Genomic DNA, 24,660 nt, shown 5'->3' with positions numbered 1-24,660 from the left:
GGCCAAGATGGTGCTTTTGTCAACCCAAATCCATATGAATTCTTTTTATCTCTCTAAGGAAGGCTAACATTACTTTGTGCAGCTGTATTCTGAAGTTACTTGAGGTAATAAGTTCTTTTACTTTTCCAATTACCTCCATTGTATGACTGTTAGATAGGTGTGTAGCATTCTACTATTTCACTACTGCCACAATGTTATTCAACAGTACAGACAATATCTTTTTCAGAATACTAAACATTTGTACCTTACATTCTTTTTGTAATTTCAGATTAGGAGATTTTACATGGTAAATTCCTGTAATACAGCTTTTTAGATGCTGATTATAAGGATGGTTCAGAACAAAGTGATTGTATCGTGTATGTACAACATGTAAATATTCATCACTGGTTATATTCTATTATTTTAGGTCACTCAAAGTAGAAAAGATAGCATTCTATCCTTATTCTTATTGCATTCTCTTTTTATAAGCCTGTATTTGTGTTTTTATTGTATTCACTTTTGATACCTCTAACATTACAAGGTAACTCGCATACAATTCATTGCCAGTTATGTTACGTTAACCAAAGTAGCAAGCTTTATGTATATTGAGGGTAACAAACAAACAAACTCCATTTATAGTATCTGTAAAACATTTATATGACATGAAGTATACATTTTTTTATATAGCTATACATGTGACAGATGCCCAAGAAACCTCAGAACAAACAGCACACACTATACAAGTGACATGAATAAATATGTTCAATTTAAAATTAACATTTTAAAGAGATAATAGAGGCCATGGACAATAAAACGTATATTCCACTTCTCTATATTTATTTTTGCAGTGTGCTGTATAAATAGTTGCATTCAACATAATTTCGCTATATTTTAGTTTTGGTTTGAATTGGTTACTTTCACCGTTTCAAACGAATAATACCACTGAATGTTCTATAAAACGCACTATAACTGTCACCAGCTTCACCAATTAACTGAATTATCTTTCACTTACTTACAATGTTGTGCTATACCAATGTCATTGAATTATATGTAGTTAAAAAGTAACACTGTTTGAACTTCTGAAGAAAGTTAACCAGCAAGGTGACTTTTTGTTATTAATTACTACGTTACCTCTGAAACACAAAGCTATCATTATGTTTAATTAAAATAAAGTAATGAATTTAAAGGTTAATTAAAAAAATAAAATGTGTTAACGTTAGTACATGTATTGAAGAATTTTTTATTATAATTATTTTCATGGAGTTGATGACGGAGTATGTTTAATGTTGAAATGTACAAAGTATTACAAATGTTTACACATACTTTCTATCATTAGGTGTTGTTTATGATAGTAATATTTCGTGTAAGATATGTCCCATTTATAATTTCCATCATAAGTGGAACTTTAGGCTGTTATTTTGTTGGATTGAGAAGCGTTGAGTGTTCTAAATAACCATTAAATTAATTGTTTTTATCACGGAAGAAATCACCATTTTTTGTTTGTTTTGTTACTCTGTACGACCACTCAATGATTCATCTATCATTAGTTAAATAATTTGGTAAAGACTTGTCAGTTAATTAACTGGTGATGATATTTTTATTGGATATTAATTAAACATGTCCGTAAATATTTTATCAAATAATTAAATATTTTTCTTCACATTGAAAGCCTGAGTAAGTGTGAACTCTTGTTGTAATTTCGTAGTATATTTATATGTTCGGCACAGTAAGATTAAACCTCAGTAGCACTTCATACCCTTTGTAACTATTCGAACGCATTGTTCCTTTCTCACAATGGTAGATACAATCCTCTTTTCTATCACACCAAACAGGTTCGCCCTTTCAGCCGTGAGAGCGTTATAATGTGTCGATCAATCCCACTATTCGTTGGTAAAAGAGTAGCCCAAGAGTTGGCGTTGGGTGGTGATGACTAGCTGCCTTCTCTCTAGTCTTGAACTGCGAAATTATTAACGATTAGCGCAGATAGTCCTCGTGTAGCTTTGCGCGAAATCCAAAACAAACTAAATCTCTTTTTCTGTCAATAGTTTCGTATAGGTCTGAAATTTAAAAGCACATTATTGCGCATGTATGGGTTTTTTTCGCTACATTCTTCCCAGTTTGTCCATTTCCAGAAGGTAACTCAGAAATGCTGTTTCCACGCGATCCTCATTTTGTATCCGAAACAGACAAATTGAGAGGAATGGCGAAAACATATTGTAGTTAATGTTATGCCTATTATTTCCACTGCTTCGCCAGCTTTTGGTATTTCAATAGTTTCTCGTGACGTAAGAAACACTGTAGCAAAACTAAATCTGTACACAGTATTTGAGTGTTCAGCGACAATACCCAGATATTTTTATCAACGCTCAGAGCGAGTTCCCCCGGTATGACAGCGTTAAGTTCGCGGACTTACAACGCTAAAATTTGAGGTTCATTTTCCCGTAGTAGACACAGCAAGTAGCCCAACTTGGCTTTTTTCCAAAATTAATAAAAAATACTTTGAGTGGATTGCGTATATTTGGTTCGTGATAATGTTTGGTGTAATTCACCCATTGTATTTCAATCAGACATTACATGGTGTTAGTAGTTACTGATGCACTTAAAACCTGTGATAATATAAAGTGATTTATGATTACTATTTATAAATTGTTTTATTTACATGTATAGTTGCATTGGGCTTTCCGTCTGGAAACTTTTTGTTTTCGTCACAAATGACCCCGACTTGATGAAAAAAAATCCTTTTCAATATTCTAAATTTGTGTGAACGATAATTACTAATTTTGATATTGACATTACTTTGAAATTTCGAATTTTAAACATTAACTTTTACATGAAAAAAGACAATAAGTGATAAGATTCTGTGCTCCAGATTTGAACAACCTCCAGTTCTGTACCACGGTGTTGTTCACGACTACAAAGCTCACCTACGTTACCGTTCGTTCACTTATATACGCCTATGTATATAAGGCTTCTTATAATAAACATAATCACCACACTACGTTAAGATCATAGTGTAACGTACAGGGTAACGTATTAATCGCAAGGTGAACGATACTAGAAACTTGGATAACTGTATAGTAGCCTTGCCTTATTAGCCAAAGGTTCTAGGTTCGGGTCCCGAGCTCGGAATTTCTTGTCAGCATAGACTTCTTTCATTCAAGTTTATAATAATATAAATTAATCTCCAGACTTAAACAACGCCAGTGTCTGAATTAAGAACTCACTTAAAATAATTAAACTCTCCCATGAGTAAATTACTAAGCCTACAGCTTGTCAAGGCCTAAGCTTCCATTTGCAACATTACTTATGCAACTTGTCATTTCTAGAAAGTTCGTGACACGTTGTGAATATTCTGAAATAAATAGGATTAACTCAAGGTGTACTATATTCATGCACTCCACCAAACCTTATCGATCAAACTTGTAACGCATTGTAAAAAGTAAATAAATATTAAAAATCAACGATTATTTTTTGCCATAAAAAAACACAAGTTTTAAAGCTAGTTGCGAAAAACAATTTGCGATACAACGTGCCACTACGCTACATTATTATCAACTTTAAAATTTCAATAAACACTCGGAGTTAGACTGCGGAGATTCTCCAGCATCAGAGGGTGTGGTCACAGGCAACTTGTGTTCAAATATATTTTATATGACGCATATCTACCGCAGTAAAGGCTTTTCTTTTTAAACTTGCAAGTGGGTTATGTTTATTGGACTAATTCTCGATTTACTTATTGTAGTAGAAAACTAAATTTATATCGCAAATCTTAAAAAAAAAAAAAATCAAACTATACAAACAAAACTACTTTTCGAAATGCGTCAGGTTTATTGAATTTCCGCAGATGACTTCCATTAAACTGTGCTTAGCAGCCACGGATGGTGTTTCCTAGAACCGAATTTTATGTATGAAAGATGAGACGTATTCATTAATGATAGACAACAATGAGCGTGTTCTTATGGATAAAGGACTTTTATTTTGTGGTAATTATTTATCGTACTGTCGTTCTAATATAAAATCTGTTGTTATTGTAAATTTCATTGTATATTTCCAGTTTTGGAACCCATCAGTCAGCAACCTTAATGTGACCCATTGTATAAATGACAACTCGAGATATACCCTTTTTCTTTCTTTCGATACTACAGTGTTTTCGTTACATATAATTATAAATGTTCAATCTCTGCTAATGTTTCTGTATGCAGTTATCAAAAGGCAAGGTGGTTTTTGCATTCTTTGGGACAACGTTCTTTTTAGGCCTTGATTTGTTACAGTAATATAACATCAATTTAATAACGCGCTTTTTTTGTTTGTTTTTCATAATTGTTTTTAATGAACGCGTTTTAGATTTCAAAAGAATGGAGGGCCATTTTGGACAGATCGACTCTTATTTTTCTATTGAATTTGCTTCCTAAAAACGTATAGTTTATCGATGTATTAAATTACACTATATTGCAAATTAAGCAGGCACCTACAGTTTGCCTCTATTACAGTCTTGTTACGTCCCTGTTCTTTGCCCAGGCCAGTGTTAGTTGGCTGAATAATAATTCAGTAACTCACTCTAAATTTCCAGACCATAAACTGTTTGTTTCAAAGTAAAATATATACATGTAAACGTTATTTATTTCCAGGACTTAATGTTTCTTGTAGTTGTCGAATTTTCACAACTATGAACAATAATACAAAACAAACATTGGAAAGTTTATGGCTAAATTATCATTTGTCCTATTGTTGTCACCCTCTGCTTCAGGGGACAAAGTTTCGGCAGTTTGCTGTGACTCACCCTACCGAAGCTTTGCTTAGGGTATGAGTCACTAGTGAGGACTATCGACCGTATAGAGGTAAAATAGAAACTGATCAATATTCTCTGTGAACACAAGTACGAAGACGGCGTGACTCCGTATCATCGGTTCCTGTATCGTTCAATACCTGCAATCCAATTTACCTGCACATCAGACAAACGGCCGACACTGTACAAGTGTTTTCCGTTTCCAGTGTTTTAGAACGGACCTGTGTGTTGTACAGTGTGGAAGTACTTTCTGTGTTCTCCATGTATTCATGTTTAGTGATTGGAGTGTAATATAATGTGACGTGCTGTTTCGACGTTTAGGATGGCGTTTTAAAGATATTTTTAGTGGTATGTGTTAAATGTCCCAATATGAAAATTTAGTAATTTTTGCCTCCTTAGTTAATATTTCTACATTATCCTTGTGATACTTGTGTAAACGTAAGTAATAATTGTAACACTAGCAAACATCTGCATAGTTTGTCAGTATTACATGTGTTGTTCGTCATGTGTGATAAGTGTTCATCAGGCCTACACAAGAAATGGGTAAGCTAAATATTTTGAGATGATAAAGTTTAAACTTAATTGTAGCAATTGTTTGTAAGTAATAATATAGTAACTCCTTTTTTTTTAATGTACCATAGTAATGAAGAAATGAACGGTTGTAAGAATGAAAACGTATGTACTAGTCAAACGTTTCGGAATGAATGCATTTGTTCCATCATCAGCGAAGTCTGATGAAAGTTTGGGCTTGCTATGCGAATTCTTCTCGTAGTTTCGTTGCGATTCTGTTTTTACGATGCATTTATGTGTATTTGTGCGTATGCATAAGTAAAGAGACGGATGAATAAATGTTGGACGTAAGAAATGATAACTAGATAAATATTTTCATTATTTATGTAACGTGAGCGCATTCGTCCATAATTGGGTTCTCCAGATTTGTAACTCCATATATAACTAAATCGCTTACATCAAATAGTTAAAACATTCGTCTCATTATTCTGAAATAAGATTTATGTTTCTGTGTGTCTACGCACAGACGCGCACACATAAATATAAAAAAAATCAAATAAACTTCGATATTTTTCGAAATGAAGATTTTTTTTTAAATTCTGTTCAATGTTCTTGCATATGATTTATTTAAAGTAATCCAAAGTCATTCTTAAACTCTGAATAACTTGGCACACTTTGTGCTGTATAATAGATCGAAAGGTCCAAGGTTCAAGCTGTGATTTACCGCTGAACGCTAGAGATCGGTGTGACCTGCATTTGTTTGTGTTGTTTAATGATAAGGTCCACCACATACATGGGTGGGTCAGTCATCTGGACAAACGTTTTATCAAATCTAAGGAAATCTGTTTCACTTCAACGATTCGAAGCGCCTTGTTTACTTACATTTAGTCAAATAACGTGAATAACCACGTTTGTATGATTAATTTTTGCTTTACATTAAAAAATTGTGTTTCCACTTTATTTCTAATTATTTTACTATGAACATAACAAACAATTATTTTTCCTGCTTTATATGTTTATTGAGTTATTAATTAAGACTTAGTACGACTTTGTTTGTAATAGGATTCTACTTATGACCACATATAGTCCTTGATTAAATATACACAAATAGTAAGCATGAAAATCGTTAATGTTTACAATAGAAATGTGTATTGAAATACCTGACATTATTAAAGATAATATGTATTTTATGTATATGCGTAGAGAGAGAGACATTCACAGCGAATTGGGGAAATAAATACGTTGTTTTAACTAAATTCAATACGAAATAAAATTCATAAAAGTTTTAAATTTTGTTAAAATCTTGGCTTCTGAGCTTATTTTGATAGAACAGAAATGTTAATTACAAATTAAATTAGATATAAAAAGAAATTCCGGTCTGAATGTCTTTACTTACAGTTTAAACTTTTTACCTTACATTAATGCATCTGAAATAAAGCATGCTGCCACTTCCGTGTGCAAAATATGCAACGAATTGGAGTGAGTTATTGGCCCTCTTTCCCCATTGGTGGCCCGGCACGGCCAGGTGGTTAAGGCATTCAACTCGTATTCCGAGGGTCGTGGGTTCGAATCCCAATTACACCAAACATGCTCGCCCCTTTCAACCGTGGGGTCGTTATTATGTGATGGTCAATCCCACTATTCGTTGGTAAAAAGAGTAGCCCAAGAGTTGGCGGTGGGTGTTGATGACTAGTTGCCTTTCTTGTCTTACACTGCACAATTAGGAACAGCTAGCGCAGATAGCCCTGGAGTAGCTTTGCGCGAAATTTAAAACAGACCAAACTGGCCCCCTAATGGTACAGTCACGACTTTATCTATCTACCAAAGTCCAAGGGTTCAGTTTTCCACGGTGGACACAACAGGTAGCCCAAACAAACAACAACCCCCTTTAAATATAAAACAAGTTGAAGAGTAAAGAAGATCACATTCAAATATGTTTTACACACATTTACTTATTTGAAATATTTAGTTTTCACTTCTTATTTGCTGTTCTGTATTATGTATAGTAATTGACGATTTATTTGTACATCAGTCGCTTCTGATTAATGTTTCCGTCTTTAGTTCAGACACTTAATAGTACCAAAAAATCCATTACGCCTGCGTACTTTAGTATATATGATGCAAATATGAGATTTAAAATACCACCAGTGAAGTTTTTTGACCCAATACTACGTTAAAATTGAATTTCCATAACAGGCATTTATTAATTAACTATAAGATCTAATCGAATATATGTACACACCACTACTATTTAATGTTCCTGCATAGTCATTCACATTTAGCACTTAAATTTGGATTCTTTATAGTATATTCTACTTGTATATTTTCATTTATATATTGTTATACTTGCGTTTAATCATAGATACCAGATGGTGGCTTGACAAAGCCTTATGGTTAAAGCGCTCGACTTGCAATATTTGAGTTGCGGGAGACAAAAGGAACACGTGCCAAACTGGTTTTTCCTTTCTATCCCCAACATAAACATTGAAAGAACGTTAGGCGTCTATACTATAACAGTTCAGAAATTTCAAATATGAATCTTAGTCTAATTTTTACAATGACATAAGGGTGGGTAGATCACAAAACCTGTCTTTAAGGAGTTATTTAAACACAGATCTTATATTTTTTATTATTATTATTAGTGCAGATATAGCCCTCGTGTAGCTTTGCGCGAAATTCAAAACATACAAAACCAAACTATTATCATTATTATTATTATTATTGAAATGCAACACGATCATAACTCCTAAAAAATAAAAAACAAGTAAAATTACTTTAACCTTTCAATTCTTTGCTACAGAAGCCACTTGAAGAAAACTTTGTATATTAGAAAATTCTACCTGCAGTTTATAATTTATACTACAGTTTATCCAAACACACACGCACGGATACAAATGTGTTTATTACTACATTGGGCTGAAAATACGGGTTTATCAATCCACAAGAGGTGTACGGCTTTTAATGAGAAAAACGCCACGACAAAATCTGATGATTGGTAAGTTTTAAATTTCGTGCAAAGCTACACGAGGACTATCTGCGCTAACCGTCCCTAATTTAGCAGTGTAAGACTAGAGGGAAGGCAGCTAGTCATCACCACCCACCGCCAACTCATGAGCTACTCTTTTACCAACGAAGTGGGATTGACCGATTCATTATAACGCCTCCGCGGCTGAAAGGGCGAACATGTTTGGTGTGGTGGGCATTCGAACCCGCGACCCTCAGATTACGACTCGAGTGCCTTAACCACCTGGCCATACCGGGCCCAAAAAACTAAAGAAAAATTAAAGTTAGTTTTAACTTTGTGCTCTTTAAACGAAATGTGTCAGCTAAACGGCTTTGTATTATAAGTTTCAAAAATTTGTGTTTTTTATGTGTGATTTATGGAAACTTAGTATACAACCGAGATTCATTGACTTACATCATGTGACCAGGCATGGCCAAGTGGTTTGGGCACTCGACTTGCAGTCTGATGGTTGCAGGTTCGAATCCCCGTCCCAGAAAACATGCTTGTCCTTTCAACCAGGGGGTGTTGTAATTTATGGTCAATCCTACTGTTCTTTGGCGATGGGTGGTGATGACTAGCTGCCTTCACTTTTGTCTATCACTGTTAAGTTCGGGACGACTAGCGCAGATAACACTCGTGTTGCTTTGCGTGAAATTCATAACACATCAAACAAACAAACTTACAACACAATTAATAGTATGATGAATTTTGAATAATAGTTTTATCACCTGTTTGTAACTTAAGATGTGACTTAGAATAAATATCTTACTTCCTTAGCACATTATATATATAGCCTTTACCACATTATTGTGTTGTATTCTAGGTCAGCTATTTCTGTGATGAAGATATAACTCAGTATACGAGGTTTTCATATACTGTATTTGCCAGTGTGTAAGACGGCCCTCATTCGTTTTTAGAGTAAAAAGTATCGTCTTATCCATCCGCAAATACAGCAAATTTGCTTGAAACAATGTTACCAGTACGGTTCTCGATACTTGTTAACTTTGTTGCTGCGTTAAAATAGTTTTGTTTTGTTTTTTCTTTTCAGTTTCCTGATCTTAAATTGATGTGGTCATATCTGTGTTCTGTAATAATGAAACGTATTGAGAAATATTAATATGTTATCAATTTCAAAGTTAATATGTAATGGCAGCAAAAGAATTATACTATGTATTACTTTTCACGCTTGGTTTAATTACACAATGTAGTTCTTTTATTGTCCGAGTAAGAGGGAATTTGTATTTCCCTGTACATGTACATACATGAATGGGTATGAGATAAATTGTCTAATTGATAAATCATTAGTTGAACCCTTGAAGTATTGGAAACAAGTGAAAATCCGAAATGAATATTTTTGTAAATTTTTTTCAACGTATATTTATAGAGGGTATTTTTATTCATTAATTTCCCGCAGGAGGCTTTACGAACAGTACTTAGGGAATACCTCAGTCGCTTCTCAAACCTTGCCGGAAGCTTAATCAGCTGTGGACCGGTTCTTAATTGGCTTGAGGTGAGTTAATGGTAGATATTAAACTTGATCAATGAACGGTGTTTAACAAACTTAAAACTGTTTAGTTGTACGACCCGAAGGGGAGGGGATACTTTTTAACCCTCTACCCCTTTACTTTGAAAACTTTGATCTGTTTTGGACCTGTCTTTAACTTCTCTTGGCTTCACGCAACTTAACCAACAAATAATAAGCCTAGAATTATCGATGGTATTCCATATGGACCCGTTTCACTTTTTAAAACTTATATATGCAACAACATTATTCCTTATGTAGTCCATAATAACATGCCAGTCAAATAATTAAAGGAAAAGACAAACATTAAAATTGATCCCACCAATTATTGTTGTGATCTCTCATTTTCTTCCCCTGTTTTCACGTGTCGGTTCTATACACCGAGTGCCGTAAATGTATTCAGTTTGACACAATGTGTAGTTCCCACTTACAACAAATGGTTTAAGGTGATTCTTTTTTTTTAGGAAAACACCTGTGTCGTTTAGGGAAGCTCTACCATCTGTGGACTATCTATTGTAAATAATTAGTGACAAATTCTTTGGAAGCACTTCAGTCTGGTCTCGTATCTTGTCTGGGAATAACTGATTGAATGCACGTGTAATGTGACAGGAAGTAATATATGAAGATGGCTATTTCTAAATGCTTTTGTTTCTTTTAATGAAACTATAGGTGGTTGGTTGTCCTGATGCGATATCCAAGTAATTTGATTGGTTAAAAATTGTCACATTAATGACGTAGCTGGTATTTTCACTTTAACAGAATTGGTAATAGTGCCCGTAATTATTTTCTCTTTACCCTGCGAAACTAAAGATCAAAACATTAATGTAGAATGCTTCCAGAAGTCAGCTTATGGAATATCTGTTACAATAAAATTGTCACTCAAATAAAATAAAACGTAATTTGATAGTAATATTGAAGGTAAAGTTCATGAATGTGTGAGAAAAGGCATGTGGTAGTAAGGTAAAGTTTGACTATACGGTAGGCTTAACTTCGGTTCCTTTCTTATGGATTTACAATAAAGATAATACTGCGAATATAACTGACCCACTAAAGCTGGCTCTTTAACAAATCATTTCCAGTCTCCCTGTTGCTACACGGATAAAAGAGCGACTCGAGTAATAGTTTAACCATGTGTCTCATTTCTTAGTTATGCTTCTGATTGTTCCGTGAGATGATCGATCAAATATACTGTTTTCGTCATCTCGTGAAATACCGGATCAAGATAGAAAAAAGTGCCTTTCTTTAGAGGGCCTTCCTCACCAGTTAACAGTTCGTTTGTCTTTCTCAGGAGGATTTTACTTACCAGATAACAATTTGATTGCATTTTGTGAACATTTTCAGCTATTTTAGGTATTATGGTTTTCAGTTATTTTGTTTAGAAGTGTATAAATATAGGCTACACGCACTGTTAATTAATAAATAACACCTTTCCTCAACCTAATTACTCAAATTTGTCTGTACCATGTGACATTGAAATTACTATTTTAAATAACGTAATTCAGAATCATGCTGATAACAAAGCATAACGAACATTAACTGAATTTCGGGTCATTAATCTAGCTTGACAACAGAGGAAACCGGCTTATTGTAACGAATGAAGCTGCCATCAACACTCCAGCGATAGCTGGTGCTTACGTCATCAAAGGGTATACGGCGCAAGCTTCTGACGAAATATCATTTGAAGTAAGATAATTATAGTATTTTTGTATTAAAGACAAATAACTAGTATTTACATATTTACTCTTTGAGGTTTCTGTAAGTTGTATAAGTAATATTGAGTACGTTTTACACAAAGAAAAATGAATGATAGGACGGTTATTTTTGTGTGACATATGTTGGCGTAGTAATGTTCTGTTGTCTCCGGCAGTGAATATCTTCCTTACCTTGAATAACGAGACATTAGTAAATAATCATACATAAATAAACAGTTTCTCTTTAACATCTAGAAGTTTCTCTAGATAAAGAGAATGAATCAATTAAATGGGAACTTTTTAAAAGACCTACTGTAGCCATTTGTTGTCTAATTTTTGCATATAAGACATTTAAGTATCGCATGTAAAAACTTTAAATGAATGAACGCGCTCAATCAGAAAAGGGTTTGGTTAAATCTCCCGAGAAAATTATTTTAAAATTTGGTCTAAAATCTCGTTTACAATGCTAAAAGCATATTTTCTGATCAAAGCATTACGTTTACGTAAATGTTTGTTTTTAAAAAGATAAAAAGTAGACGTAATCGACGGCTGAATAAAATAAATCTGTACACAATAAACTGTAGTGTGTAAAAATATATGAAATATAAAGAGAAAAAATAACCTCGTAAGCACTGTGTTCCAATCTGAGGCAGAGAGTCCTATTTGTTCTTTAGCTATACATTCTGTCACCAACTGTTTTTACTCTATGTTGAACCCTGGAGTTTGGGTAGAAAATATCAATATTTGTGGCATTTTCTCCCAAAATTAAAATTTCAAAGATAAGCGTGTTATGATATTAACTTTAGGGTTAGCGAAAACGTTAAGCTTGAGAATTCTTCACTTCAATACCTCCAGTTTGTTTGTTTTACATTTCCATTCAAACACAGTTTTATACGTGTGTTTACATTTATAATTAGGGCTAACTACTTTCCTTGTATTTTACTTGATTAAATATTTTTAAAACTGGAGTCTGTTTAACTTTTAGTTACACATGAAAAAAAAAAAAAGGTTTAACCACATACTTTTCATTGTTTATGTTACTTAATGCGAGCTAGTAACATGTTTTTATGTTACATATTGCATGCTAGGCTTAACTGTAAACCTCAAAGTACTAAGTTAATAAATATCATATTTATATAGAAGCAATGTAAAGTAGTCTTACTGTAAATGACAACCACACCAAACTAACTTTCACGTTAAAAGAACGTATTTTCCATTGGGTAAGATTTTCTCCACCACGAACCTAGTTAGGTTTATGAGGCTTCACATTTCATAAACTAAAGTCTTAAGCAGGCCATACCAGGGGTGTTGACTCTTAGTCATGTTACAAAAGTTGTGCCTTAATTTCTAAGATAAATTGCATTATTGTTTGTCCGAAAATACTCTCTATATATATTTTACGTAACACCTAAGAAAAATAATTCAACTTGCTTGGTGTTAAAATGGGAGTAAATCATTTAATATAATACTGAGTAAGTCCAATGTATAAAAATACAATATTTGGGACTTGAGTAAATATAAACTTCACCTTTTAACGGTCAGTTCATGTCTGAGTGATCTTAACCCAACGACAACTGCACGTGCAGTTCCGAGTGCGATCGAATAAACTATACTGTATCCTTCTATATGGTGGTGTATAGTCGCGCGATTTTTCGTATGTTTAAAATAACGTATCTTAAGCGTATTTCGGACTTCATTTGTTTTAAAGCTTTACGTTTTCGGTAAAATCAACATGTGTATAGGAAACGTATTTATAATACAAAACTGTCATGTTAAAAATGTTCTTAGTTTTGGCAGAATTTTACTCGGAAGTTGCATATAGCAACTAAGACGTGATAATTATAAAAGTTCTTATGTTTCCATTAAACGTTACATACCGATATGATTATTTTGGTGTGAAAGAATCCGTGTTTTCATGTTCGTAATTAAGCACAAAGCTACACAAAGGGCCATCCGTGATCTGCCTACCACAGGTTTCGAAACCCGGTTTTGACGTTGTCCGCAGAGATAGCGCTGCATCACTGGGGTGTATTTCCATAAAACGTTGCATTCTTATATGGTTATTTTGGTATGAAATGATTCGTACGTAAGTTAGTCGAGTTTTAGGGACAATGGATCTCAACGTTTTCAACACTAGGGGCCGTTTTGACTTGCTGTGTCCTTAAATTGTTGCGAACCACAAAAATGCAAGTTGCTAAAAAGGGAAAAGGAGAGAATCATTACAATATATGTATAAATATTTTCTATCGTTTGTTAGTTTGTTTTCGTGAAATCCCACGGAACGACGCCTGTCCGGAGACCGATGGCTGAGATCACTGATTTAGGATATCCGCCGTATGTGTATATCACATCAGTAGATTTTTTATAGCTGTTACTAGCATATGCATATGAAGAAACCTTAAACAACCTGTTTAACAATAAGAACATGTAAATTTGGCAGCTACTATGTGATAAATACATGTCGGTCTTGTGTATCTTTTGGCATGGAATGTGGTAGTTGGTTACGAATGGGATGTTACTGTTGTTTCATTTTTAATCAGTTGTGTATATTTTCAGTTTTCGTTCTATTAATATAAACCTTTCCTCCCTGTGTTTTCGTTTCTGCTCATCGTTCTGATTGAAACGTTTCTGAAACTTAAGTCCACACTATCTATAACAAGATAATTTGTGGTGTTAAAAGTTTTTATTATTTCTTTTTAAGAATTCTTTCTTCGACGGATTTGCGGCATATGAACTAATATGCCAGAACGTGGATCCGAGTTTCGATCTCGGCACCTTGGATCCATTGCTGCGGTCAAATCCCACTATTCGATTAATCAGCGATTTGGCGGTGGCAGCTATCTTCCCTCCAGTGATCACTTTAAAATTAGGGACGGCTAACGAAGATAGCCCTCAAATAACTTGGTATAAAATCCAAGTAATAATGTCGTCTAACATCTTTAAGTTTTGAGAGTTGTATCAGATGTAGCAGCACTTGTAGTAACACTGAAATTTTAACGATTACTTCTGCTTAAAAGAGGAATGCATGACTTGATTTGTACAATTTTACAGCTTGTGCAAAATAAAAGTACAAAAAATTCAAACTGTTTAGGTTTGGTTTGAATTTCGCGCAAAGCTACACGAAGGCAATCTGTGCTAGCCGTCCCTAATTTAGCAGTGTAAGACTAGAGGGAAGGCAGCTAGTCGTCACCACCCATCGCCAACTATGGGGCTATTCTTTTACCTACGAATAGTGGGATTGACCGTACCATTATAACGCCCCCATGCTGGGCCTGACTGTTTTGGACACAGTTATTGTTTTAATCAAAAACAAAATATAATTACTTATGTTTTCGTAACACACACATCTTTTCTCTGGAAATATTGTAAAGTTGTTTAGTCGTTGTTATATCGCTTTCTATACACGTGTATGTGAAACGTACCGCAGCTCCGCGTATACTCCAGTTCAGCGTTTATTTTTATAGGCTTTTTTTTTTACACATATATTATAAATATATCTGTGTATGTGTATTGTTTGTAGCAACACGACAGATAAATATGGCTCGGCATGGCCAAGTGATTAAGGCATTCGACTCGTAATCTGAGGGTCGCGGGTTCGAATTCCCGTCACAGAAACATGCTCGCCCTTTTTAGTCGTGGGGGCGTTATGATGTCACAGTCAATCTCACTTTTCGTTGGTAAAAGAGTAGTCCAGTTGTTGGCGGTGGGTGGTGATGATTAGCTGCCTTCCCTCTAGTCTTACACTGCTAAATCAGGGACGGATAGCGCAGATAGCCCTCGTGTAGCTTTGTGCGAAATCGAAACCAAACCAGATTGCTGTTTGTGTAAATACAAATGTTCATGTGTCATTATACATCACATGAGTAGTTTTCTTTTATGTATAATCTCTGTACGTTTAAAATCTGTAATTAATATTTAGAAGTAAAACGACACTTATTTGTATAGAATGGTGTTTTGTTATTGATAATCGTGAAGTCATGAAAAGATACTTGTCATTTATTCTATAGCACCGTATTTCCTTGAAAGGCGTGCCTTGTTTCGTATCATTATACCAATTGATTGAACAAGACCCTCAACCCTCGCGTTGATTAAGTGGACTTACCCAGTGGCGTCTGTGTTCGCGTAGCCTGCTCGTTGTTGTATTGTAGTACAACGTACGTTTAGTTCGTGCTTTCTGTCGAACGAAGTAACTAACGCGTTTTTTTTTAATTGTCGTTTTTCTTAACATGGATTTTAAAAAAAGGCGAGAAAGTTAACGGTTTTCAACAAATTTAACTCCGTGAGACCGGGTTTTTAACTGGATAAGCTCTCAACGTTTTTATTTTTCTATTCCATTGTTTACAGTTCAGTTTGTGCGGTTATCGTTGTTTGTACATGTGATTCATATCAAGTTTCTCACTGTTTATTCAGGATGTTGGTCCGTGTTACATGGTTTGTAATTTTGTTTAAAAGACCAGATTTGTTTTGTGTTTGTTCATAATGGGGTGGTTATGCTAGTTAGTGTTAATTTCGGTAGATATTTTAAGCAGGATATCTCTTGTTCCATATGGATTAATGTTCTAGACGTTTGATGTTAAACTATGTTTGCTACTCTTCAACGAGGTACCGTAGTAAAGTTCTGTTCAAAACAAACAAACAAACATGAGTTTATATCTTATGCAATTTCTTTTTTCTCGGTGCAGTTTAGAAATAATTTATTATTATGAACACGAATGCACTGCATCCACCTGATGTTTGGTAGAGTGTACTGGTCATGTGAAACTGTGATTTCCATATTGTTTTATTCACAAACTTGGCATTTCACTAAGACCTCCCAACGTAAAGCCCACTCTCAATTTGATATGTGAGATCAGAGCTTGGTGGATGCAGAAATATGATCACACTCCAAGACAATGGGTAAGAGCAAGGATCACATGAACTTTCAAAGGAGAATGATTATAGCTGCTCAATTAGCAGATATGTGATGACAAAGACTGCATTATTACAAGGACAGATTATGGCCACCAACTTCTGGTAACAGACTAAGTGAAAAATAATTGGATAGACTTGTGCAAAAGATACCAGCTTTTGTTCCTGTTGATTGAATTACTTAACATCAATCAGGATACAGTTATTTCTAAACATATCATGTTAGAGCTGTCTTATGACAGCTAACAAAAATCTAGTTAATTTTAATGCAAATGGAAAAAGTGTCAGTTCTGTAGGTTTAGAACAAACTGTGGATGATAAGAAATAGATTAGACAAGCTGTGCTTCAAGGTTTCTTTGAAAAGATTCTGAAGTAAAGATATGAAATAAATGTATGAAGCACTTGACCTTTCTTATGTTTTAATAGTGTAAGTTATTGAGGTTGATGTAGAGATGCAGGACTCAAGTCCTTTGATTCTTTGAGATAGGCAGATAACACTCAGTCTACTTGGACGTTGTTTTCAATCATGTTTACAGTTTCGTCTTCTTACTCTGATCAGTAAGAGCTCTAAATGAAATTATATTGCTCTAAACTATCCCAGTCATATTGCTTGAAATTGGATCAACGAATGTGATGATGGTTACAGTCATCTTCTTTAGCGAACAAAATAATCAAGTCTCAATCTGATTAAGTATGTATGAGATAAATATCACATTCACCATTACAATTCTCTGCTAACAGTTGCTAGCAAACTAGATACTCTACCTCAGCAAGCTAGCTACAACACAATACTCCTCCTATCTTCATAATAATGGAAAATATGTTCTGATTTTTATTCAGTTTAATGGGGGTGGGTATTATGTGAAACTATGATTTTCATTATTTTTTTGTATAGATTAATAATAAGGATTATTTGTAGTTAGTTAAAGGTAACTTGTATAAATATCTCAAAAATATAAGGGGTTAAATTATGGTTCACTTGAGATATGCGTGGAGACATAGTGTTATACAGAATATTTTTCTAGATTGGTGATATGGTATCTGTGATTGACATGCCACCACCTGAAGAATCTACATGGTGGAGAGGAAAGCGACGGTTTGAGGTAATCAGAGAACTAAGGAACATAGTAAATTAATGATGCAAACTTTTAATGTAAAACCAAAATGTTGTTACCATAAATCAAGTTTGTCAACTTTAAAAATTGACTTTCTGTACCAATTAAGTTTAATAAAAAATTAATACAACATCAGTGTAAATTGTGCAAACTAGATAGAAAAACTATTCACAGACTTGCTAAATGAACAACTAGTTTAAAACAATAAAATAATGTTTTTAGAAAAAGTTATGTTTTAAGTCATTTTGAGGGTATAAAAAACTAGTTTCAAACATCTATTCGTGCTTTTGTTGAACATATTACTCATTTTCACTAACATTAAACATAATCTGATACCAACTTTTCCAAATTATCTAGGTTGGATTTTTTCCCAGTGAATGTGTTGAAGTAATTGGAGAAAAAGTTCCTCAGGTGTTTAAGATACCAACAGTTCCAACAAAACCTGGTCAGTCATAAGTGTTTATAGATGCAATTTTAGATATGTCAATTTTCATAATTAGCTAAAATATTTATGTAAGAGAAAAGTATTTTAGGATTTCAGTCATTATATTAAGTACATATATTTCATTGCAATGAAAAATACATGCTGCTTTCTCACTAGGTCAATCCCTTAAGTTTTCTGATTTAAAACAAATAGTAACTGTTTCATTTAGTATTGCAGTAATCTAAATTTACACCCTCAAAACTTTTTAAACCAATAAATTTTATACTTGGACAAGGATGTTCAATTTTGATGCTCTAGACTTAGGATTTTATTTAAAAAGATAGTTTTGCAGCACTGTTTATACGAATATTTTTTTTATTTTACAAATATAAATGATTATATGTATGTGTGTTATAATGTTGATAAAAATCTGTAAAACACAAAACAAAGTATCACCATGTTTGTAAGCTATGCCAGTGGTTTTTAACTTCCAGTGTGTATGAAGATTTCAGGAGGTCCATAAGACTCTTGAAAAGATATATAAAATGTAATGTTTTAACACAATTTAAAAGGTTGATATTGTGCAAAGCAGTCTGCGAAACTTTGGGGCCCAAACTTGCTGCTCCTCATTCTGAAAAAGGTTGTGGACTACTGTACTATTCTACCATAAGTAATGCAATAGCACATCTCATATGGTCCTATCCACACTCGGTTGGACAATATCTGAGACTGAGATATTTTAGCTGACACATACATAACTCAGCTGTGGGAAGTACATTGAAAAAGTAGAAGTCTGCAGGATATGATATCATGAAATATCGCCATGCAAAACTAAACTGCATTTAGAATTATGATTTTGATTATTTTACATTAAGAAACGTAATACAAGATGTGTGTATTAAGAAACAACTCAGAGGAATGTGTTAAACACATTGGATTGGCAAGTTTGTTGTTTGACTGATCAAACAATGTTAGTTGAGCATTCAGAATGTCTAAAACCTGTATTAAATACCTTTGTATTATCCAAGTTTATCTGATGAATCTTTAAATTTCAAACATCTCTAAACACCATTTATACTAAAGTCTTACAATTACACCCTTATTAACCCTGTTGTGACGAATCATGGGTTAAAGGCCATGTCATCTTATTTGTTAACTTTGCTGAACCAGTATTTTATGAAGTTATGTCAGAAAGTTTGGTATGAAACTGTAGATTGTAATCCAAATTTTAATGTGATACATTACTTATTTTTTAATTTTAAACTAAATATTAAAACACACCTAAACATATTTTGTGTGTCATTTGTCATATTGAATGTAGCAATGATTCTAATTAGACATTTGAGATGGTCAAAATACTAAATTTATAGTTTTATATGAATTATGAACTCAAATTTCCAATATTGACAAGCCAAAATATAAAATAAGAACACATCTTTCTTATTTTACTAAAATGTCTTATGTACAGAATCTAACACAGTGACCGCATTCACCTCTTTCCATTTTTGGAAATGGTTCCTTAGATACACTTACTTCAATATACCACATATGAATAACTGATTGGCAGCTTAGATTGCCCTCTAGTGATTGTCTCAGCTATTCTAGTCTGTTACTAAACTATCTTCTTTCAAACTAATATTTCAATAAAGTAGATTATATCTGTAGTATGCTTTAAAATTTCGTATTTTTGTAGACCTAAATGCAGCTTGGTTACTAAGCTTGATAAATTATAGTACAATTCTATGGTAGCAATGAACTAATTTGTTTGGCATTATCCATGTGCAACATTTCTTAAGGGTAAGAGTAGCCTATGCCCAGCAGCAACCGAGTTCAAAGGTCTTAACTAGAAGAGATAAATGTTCGCTTCTTTATTTACTTCTCCATATCTTAAGAAAACTAAGTTTAATAACTTATTTTAAAATAATAAGTCTGTGTATATATATAATGTATAATAATTGAAATATTACTGTATATTAAAATATACTAGTCCACTAAAACACAGCTAAGACAAGATCACTTTGTAAAGACATACATGGCATGTAGTCATTCTATAACAAGAAAAAGATATAATCTATATCAATTTTCTAATTCTTTATGGCGGTTACAAGGTCAGGCAAATTGACAGATCCCCACATAGTTAGTGTAGGGAAATTAACAGAATATAACACCTTTCTGAGAACAAACATTTGAAATTTATTTGGGAGGTTTTAAAGATTGCATGGAAAATATTTTAGATTTTTGGAATGAAAAAGGTTTTAACCATAATATGAAAATACTTCACACTTGGACTAGTAATAAAACAGCCTCAATAGTTTCACGAACAAATTTTTATTAAAATTACTTCATTAAAAATTTTTGATTTTTTGCTTACAAAAAACTTGCAATCTTTAATAAAAATCTACCAGCTTTTGTGAAGATACAAGTATATAACAAATGTATATACAGACTTGTGTGTTTCTACTGAGCCTATAGCAAAAGGGTTAATAGACTTCAAAGTGAGAGAGTGTTTAATCCAAACAATGAAGACTATGTGTTGCTTCTTAGATTATTACTTTTTACCTGTTGAAACTTATTTTTTATCCTTTGCCATATTATGATATTCTCCAGTCATATGCATTAAACAGCTATGGTTCTTTTTAACTTGCAATATACCTTTATAAGAATGATATCCTATCAAAATAAAATGGATAGTTACTTGTTATGATTAAAAATATCTATTGTGACACTAAACCTGGATTTGTATATCAGTATAGTGGAAACAAACCAGTATAACGAATAAAAATAACTTACTGAATAATATTTAATATATATGCATTTAAGAACTAAAAACTAAGGACAGATAAATATTTGACTATTATTTGAATGGTCAATTAATCAGTTTTGTTTCTACAGCCAGTTGGCTCAGCACGGCTTTCGGCTCGTAATCTGAGGGTTGCAGGTTCGAATCCCAGTCGCACCAAATATGTTCGCCCTTTCAGCTGTGGGGGTATTATAATGTGCCAGACAACCCCACTATTCGTTGGTAAAAGAGTAGCCCATGAGTTGGCAGTGGGTGGTGATGACTAGTTGCCTTCCCTCCAGTCTTACACTGCTAAATTAGGGGAGGCTAGTACAGATAGCTCTCATGTAGCTTTGAGCAAAATTCAGAAACAAAACAAACAAAATCTACAGCCAGTTAAATCCCAACTATGTGAATACAGTGTTAATAGTGAATACGAAAGTACATATGTTGCAAAATAAATTTTGACTTGCAGTTACCACAAGAGCTTCTGATATACATAATACATTTTTATTACTTTTCCATCTTCCTAGTACTACGAAAACAGGGAAAACTCATTGCTTTCTTCAGATCTTTTCTTTTGTCTCGACCCTCAAGGCGGAAACTTAAACAGAGCGGCATATTGAAGGAAAGAGTGTTTGGTTGTGACCTGGGAGAACATTTATTGAATACTTCCAGAGAAAGTAAGTAACAAGTTTAAGTTTTTGGGGTTTTTTTTTCCAATCAAATAATAGTTGGGAAAACAGATAAAACAAGTACACAAACATATATTGGAAATAATTATGTAAGTAATGAGTAAAATATGTGTAAAACATTAGGGGGGATTGCTTCCCCTTAATTATATGAAAATTAATTGCATAAGATACAGTCTTGTCTTTACAATTTACTCTGATTGGGTGTCATTCAAGTGATCACACAATGGCAAGCCAGCATAATGCAGTAATATTTTTCCCAGTGATGTACTTGAGCACTGAGGACAAAACTGTTTAATCAAATTCATGTAGAAATCTCAGTTTTAGCAGGTAAAGGTTACTTGGTCCAAAAGATTGAGGTTAAATTTATGTTTTAATTGTATGGAAACTTTAGATGTGTAAAACTAATACTGTGAGTAATGGAAGCAGTGAAGCTTTCTATCTCACACTCTTCAAAACTGATGATACCTAACTCAGAGTGTGCTATTAACATGGTTATCCAGTAACAACCTAATTCTTAAGTAAAAGTGTGAATGTTCTAAAGGCATGACATGGGGTGACCTAAATGAATTTGTGGCTTCCCAAAACAACTGTTCAAGAAAGATTAAAACAAACAGCTAAATTAGGTGTCAGATTTCAAGACAATAGAATGAAAGTTTATTCAATGGCAAAACAAAAATATCCTCATACAACATCTACAATGAAACATGTAAGGTGACCATTACAAGTAGTACTGTAGTATTGGAGAGCTGTACATAATTGCAAGCACCCAGTCCACTGTTAGGTACAAGTAGAGATTTAATATCTTTGCTGCCATGTTCCTCAGTGGTAAGTCACAACTGATTTCAAACTGTGGACTGGTGGGTCACAGACATTTATGTTTCAAAGCTAAATATATCTTGTGACATATGAGTTTGGAACTGTGTCTGTTCCTAAAGAGGGTGGTTAAATAAAACTACCACCTGTGGGTTGGTCACCACAGGGTTACAATATACATATTATTGAAGATATATGTGGAAACTGAAAATATCAAACAACAAGCACGTAACTTGGCTCAATACAGGACAAATGGTACAATATTTAATAACTACGTTTATAAATATGTGGTGGTGCTACAGCTAGGTGTAGTGCTGTTTCTAAAACAAATACAAAGCACTAGTGGAAATTATTTGATTTTCCCTTCTACTTTCTATGATATATATGGTACTGATGATAAACAGACTATTTATTTGCAATTACTTATTGTCTGGGGCTTCTGTTTCTGTGCCACTTGAAATTTTCTGTAATTGTTTCCAAACATTATGTTCATACACACTAAATACTTCTAAGTGAACTAGATACAAATGTTTCATACATGTGAATATTCGTAGTTAGTCTATTTCCTATTTACTTGTTATTGTATGTGTTTGTATAAGTAGTGGTAAACATGTAACACAGTTTTAGTACAAGTTATCTGGACTGTTTAACTTCTTCATTCTTATAGTTCCTCTGGTGTTAAAATGTTGCACAGAGTTTATTGAAACCCATGGGATTGTTGATGGGGTGTACCGACTATCTGGAGTCACCTCAAACATTCAGAAACTGAGGTAAGGATTTATCTCAGTTTTCTTCCTTTTGCTTTAAATACTAAAATTAATTTTTGTATATCATAACTTTAAAAAAAATTATACTCCATACAGTATGTATATTTAATTAATATTTCTACTCAAGTGTAGTTCATGTTCTTATGACTATTTCTCCTTTGAAAGTTAGACTAGAAATATTAAAAATTGATAAAATATGGGTATAACCGATCAATTTGCAAATATTTAATACATTTAGACATATTTCTTAAATGTAGTTTCACAAAAAATTAACAAATTGCTCATTTATACCTTTTTGGTTACTGTTTTTTTCTGTGTTTATTTCAATTCTGATTTATATCCATTCCATTCATTTTACTTTTGTAGAATCTGATGTAAGAAATCCAATTTCTGAGACACAACAAAGCTACTTTTATCACAGCTTCAGTAATTTTTTTCTCTTATTTATCATTTCCCAGATAAAAAAAAAGTATCATTAGCTTTTATTGAATTGCTCCTTTGTACCAGTTATGTAATGTATAAATGGCTTGATATTAAAAAGATTAAATGTAAATGTTAATATGCAGTAGATATTATTTTGCATGTCTCTGACATATAAGTTTTAATTAGACTTCAAAAGCTCACTCTAGACCAAGCATGGCCCAATGACTCAGAAGTAATTGAATAGTCTTATAATGTTGCAGACAGAGATATTTGATACCTGCAGTGGGCGCTGCACAGATAGCCAATTGTGTAACTTTGTGCTCAACAACAAACTAGAACGACTTCTGTATTTTTATTTCCACAACACTTAAGCCATTAAACTAAAATAAGTTATATTAAATGTTTTGTTTTTTTAATATTTATATATTGTAATCTTTTCATGTGTCAGATTAGCATTTGATGAAGACAGAGCTCCAGATCTTCATGACGAAGCCATACTGCAAGACATCCATTGTGTGGCATCCTTGTTGAAAATGTATTTTCGAGAACTTCCAAACCCCTTGCTGACTTACCAACTTTATGATAAGTTTGTGGTAAGTTACAGCTATTAAATAATTCTATTAATATTATAAAGATATTGTGTGTTAGCTACCTTTCAATTCAAAAGTAATAAACTGAGAGGATGATATACAATCATAGTACAGCTACTCGTGTTATTCCCATACACTGATAGGAACTGATTGTCATGTGATGGTTCATTGTATTGGTGAAAATGATAATTTTCTCTTATTTGTTCAGTATTATAAAATAAAATGAGTGAAATATTAAATACAGAAATAAAAAATTGAACAACATTTTTTTTTATTATCCTAATTTTATTATCTGTTTCTCCTCAGGCAACAATATCTTTTTATAACCTTTTTCCCTTGGTTTTTACCAGTCTGGAATTTTTTTTCCGTGTTCCTACAAAAGTATAAAAGCTTAAAAAGAAATGAAGTAAAGCACTAACTTATAGATTATGGTATTATGTAAGGTCCATGCTAAAAACCACAGTTCAGTGTTTACCTTTGCAGTTTTTTCTTCAGAGGTTTATGTATGTATTAAAATTAACTATGTTAAAACTTAACCAACTGTAGAAACCAGATTGTCTTGTATAAAAATCAAAATAACCAAAGATTTTGACTTGCATATACCTACATCTGAAACTTATTTTGGAAGCCTTCACAAGTAATTTCAATGAGTTA

At 33.2% G+C, this 24,660-nt stretch overlaps 1 protein-coding gene across 3 annotated transcripts in view; it reads left to right on the top strand.

The window, feature by feature from the left end:
* Window positions 1-24,660, top strand: part of LOC143233352 (uncharacterized) — a 110,156-nt gene that overhangs the window by 60,289 nt on the left and 25,207 nt on the right. For 2 of the 3 annotated variants that reach the window (XM_076469519.1, XM_076469520.1), the window contains exons 7-13: window positions 9,694-9,789; window positions 11,362-11,484; window positions 17,426-17,503; window positions 17,873-17,960; window positions 21,252-21,401; window positions 22,894-22,996; window positions 23,865-24,009. In XM_076469519.1, the coding sequence (XP_076325634.1) occupies window positions 9,694-9,789; window positions 11,362-11,484; window positions 17,426-17,503; window positions 17,873-17,960; window positions 21,252-21,401; window positions 22,894-22,996; window positions 23,865-24,009 (783 nt within the window). Of the gene's footprint in view, window positions 1-9,693; window positions 9,790-11,361; window positions 11,485-15,811; window positions 15,924-17,425; window positions 17,504-17,872; window positions 17,961-21,251; window positions 21,402-22,893; window positions 22,997-23,864; window positions 24,010-24,660 lie in introns of those variants that run through there. The other variant, XM_076469521.1, reaches the window with a different exon arrangement.

This window comes from Tachypleus tridentatus, chromosome 12 (assembly GCF_004210375.1).
Source record: "Tachypleus tridentatus isolate NWPU-2018 chromosome 12, ASM421037v1, whole genome shotgun sequence".
NCBI lineage: Eukaryota > Metazoa > Arthropoda > Merostomata > Xiphosura > Limulidae > Tachypleus > Tachypleus tridentatus.
This window is presented reverse-complemented; position numbering and strand designations above follow the sequence as displayed.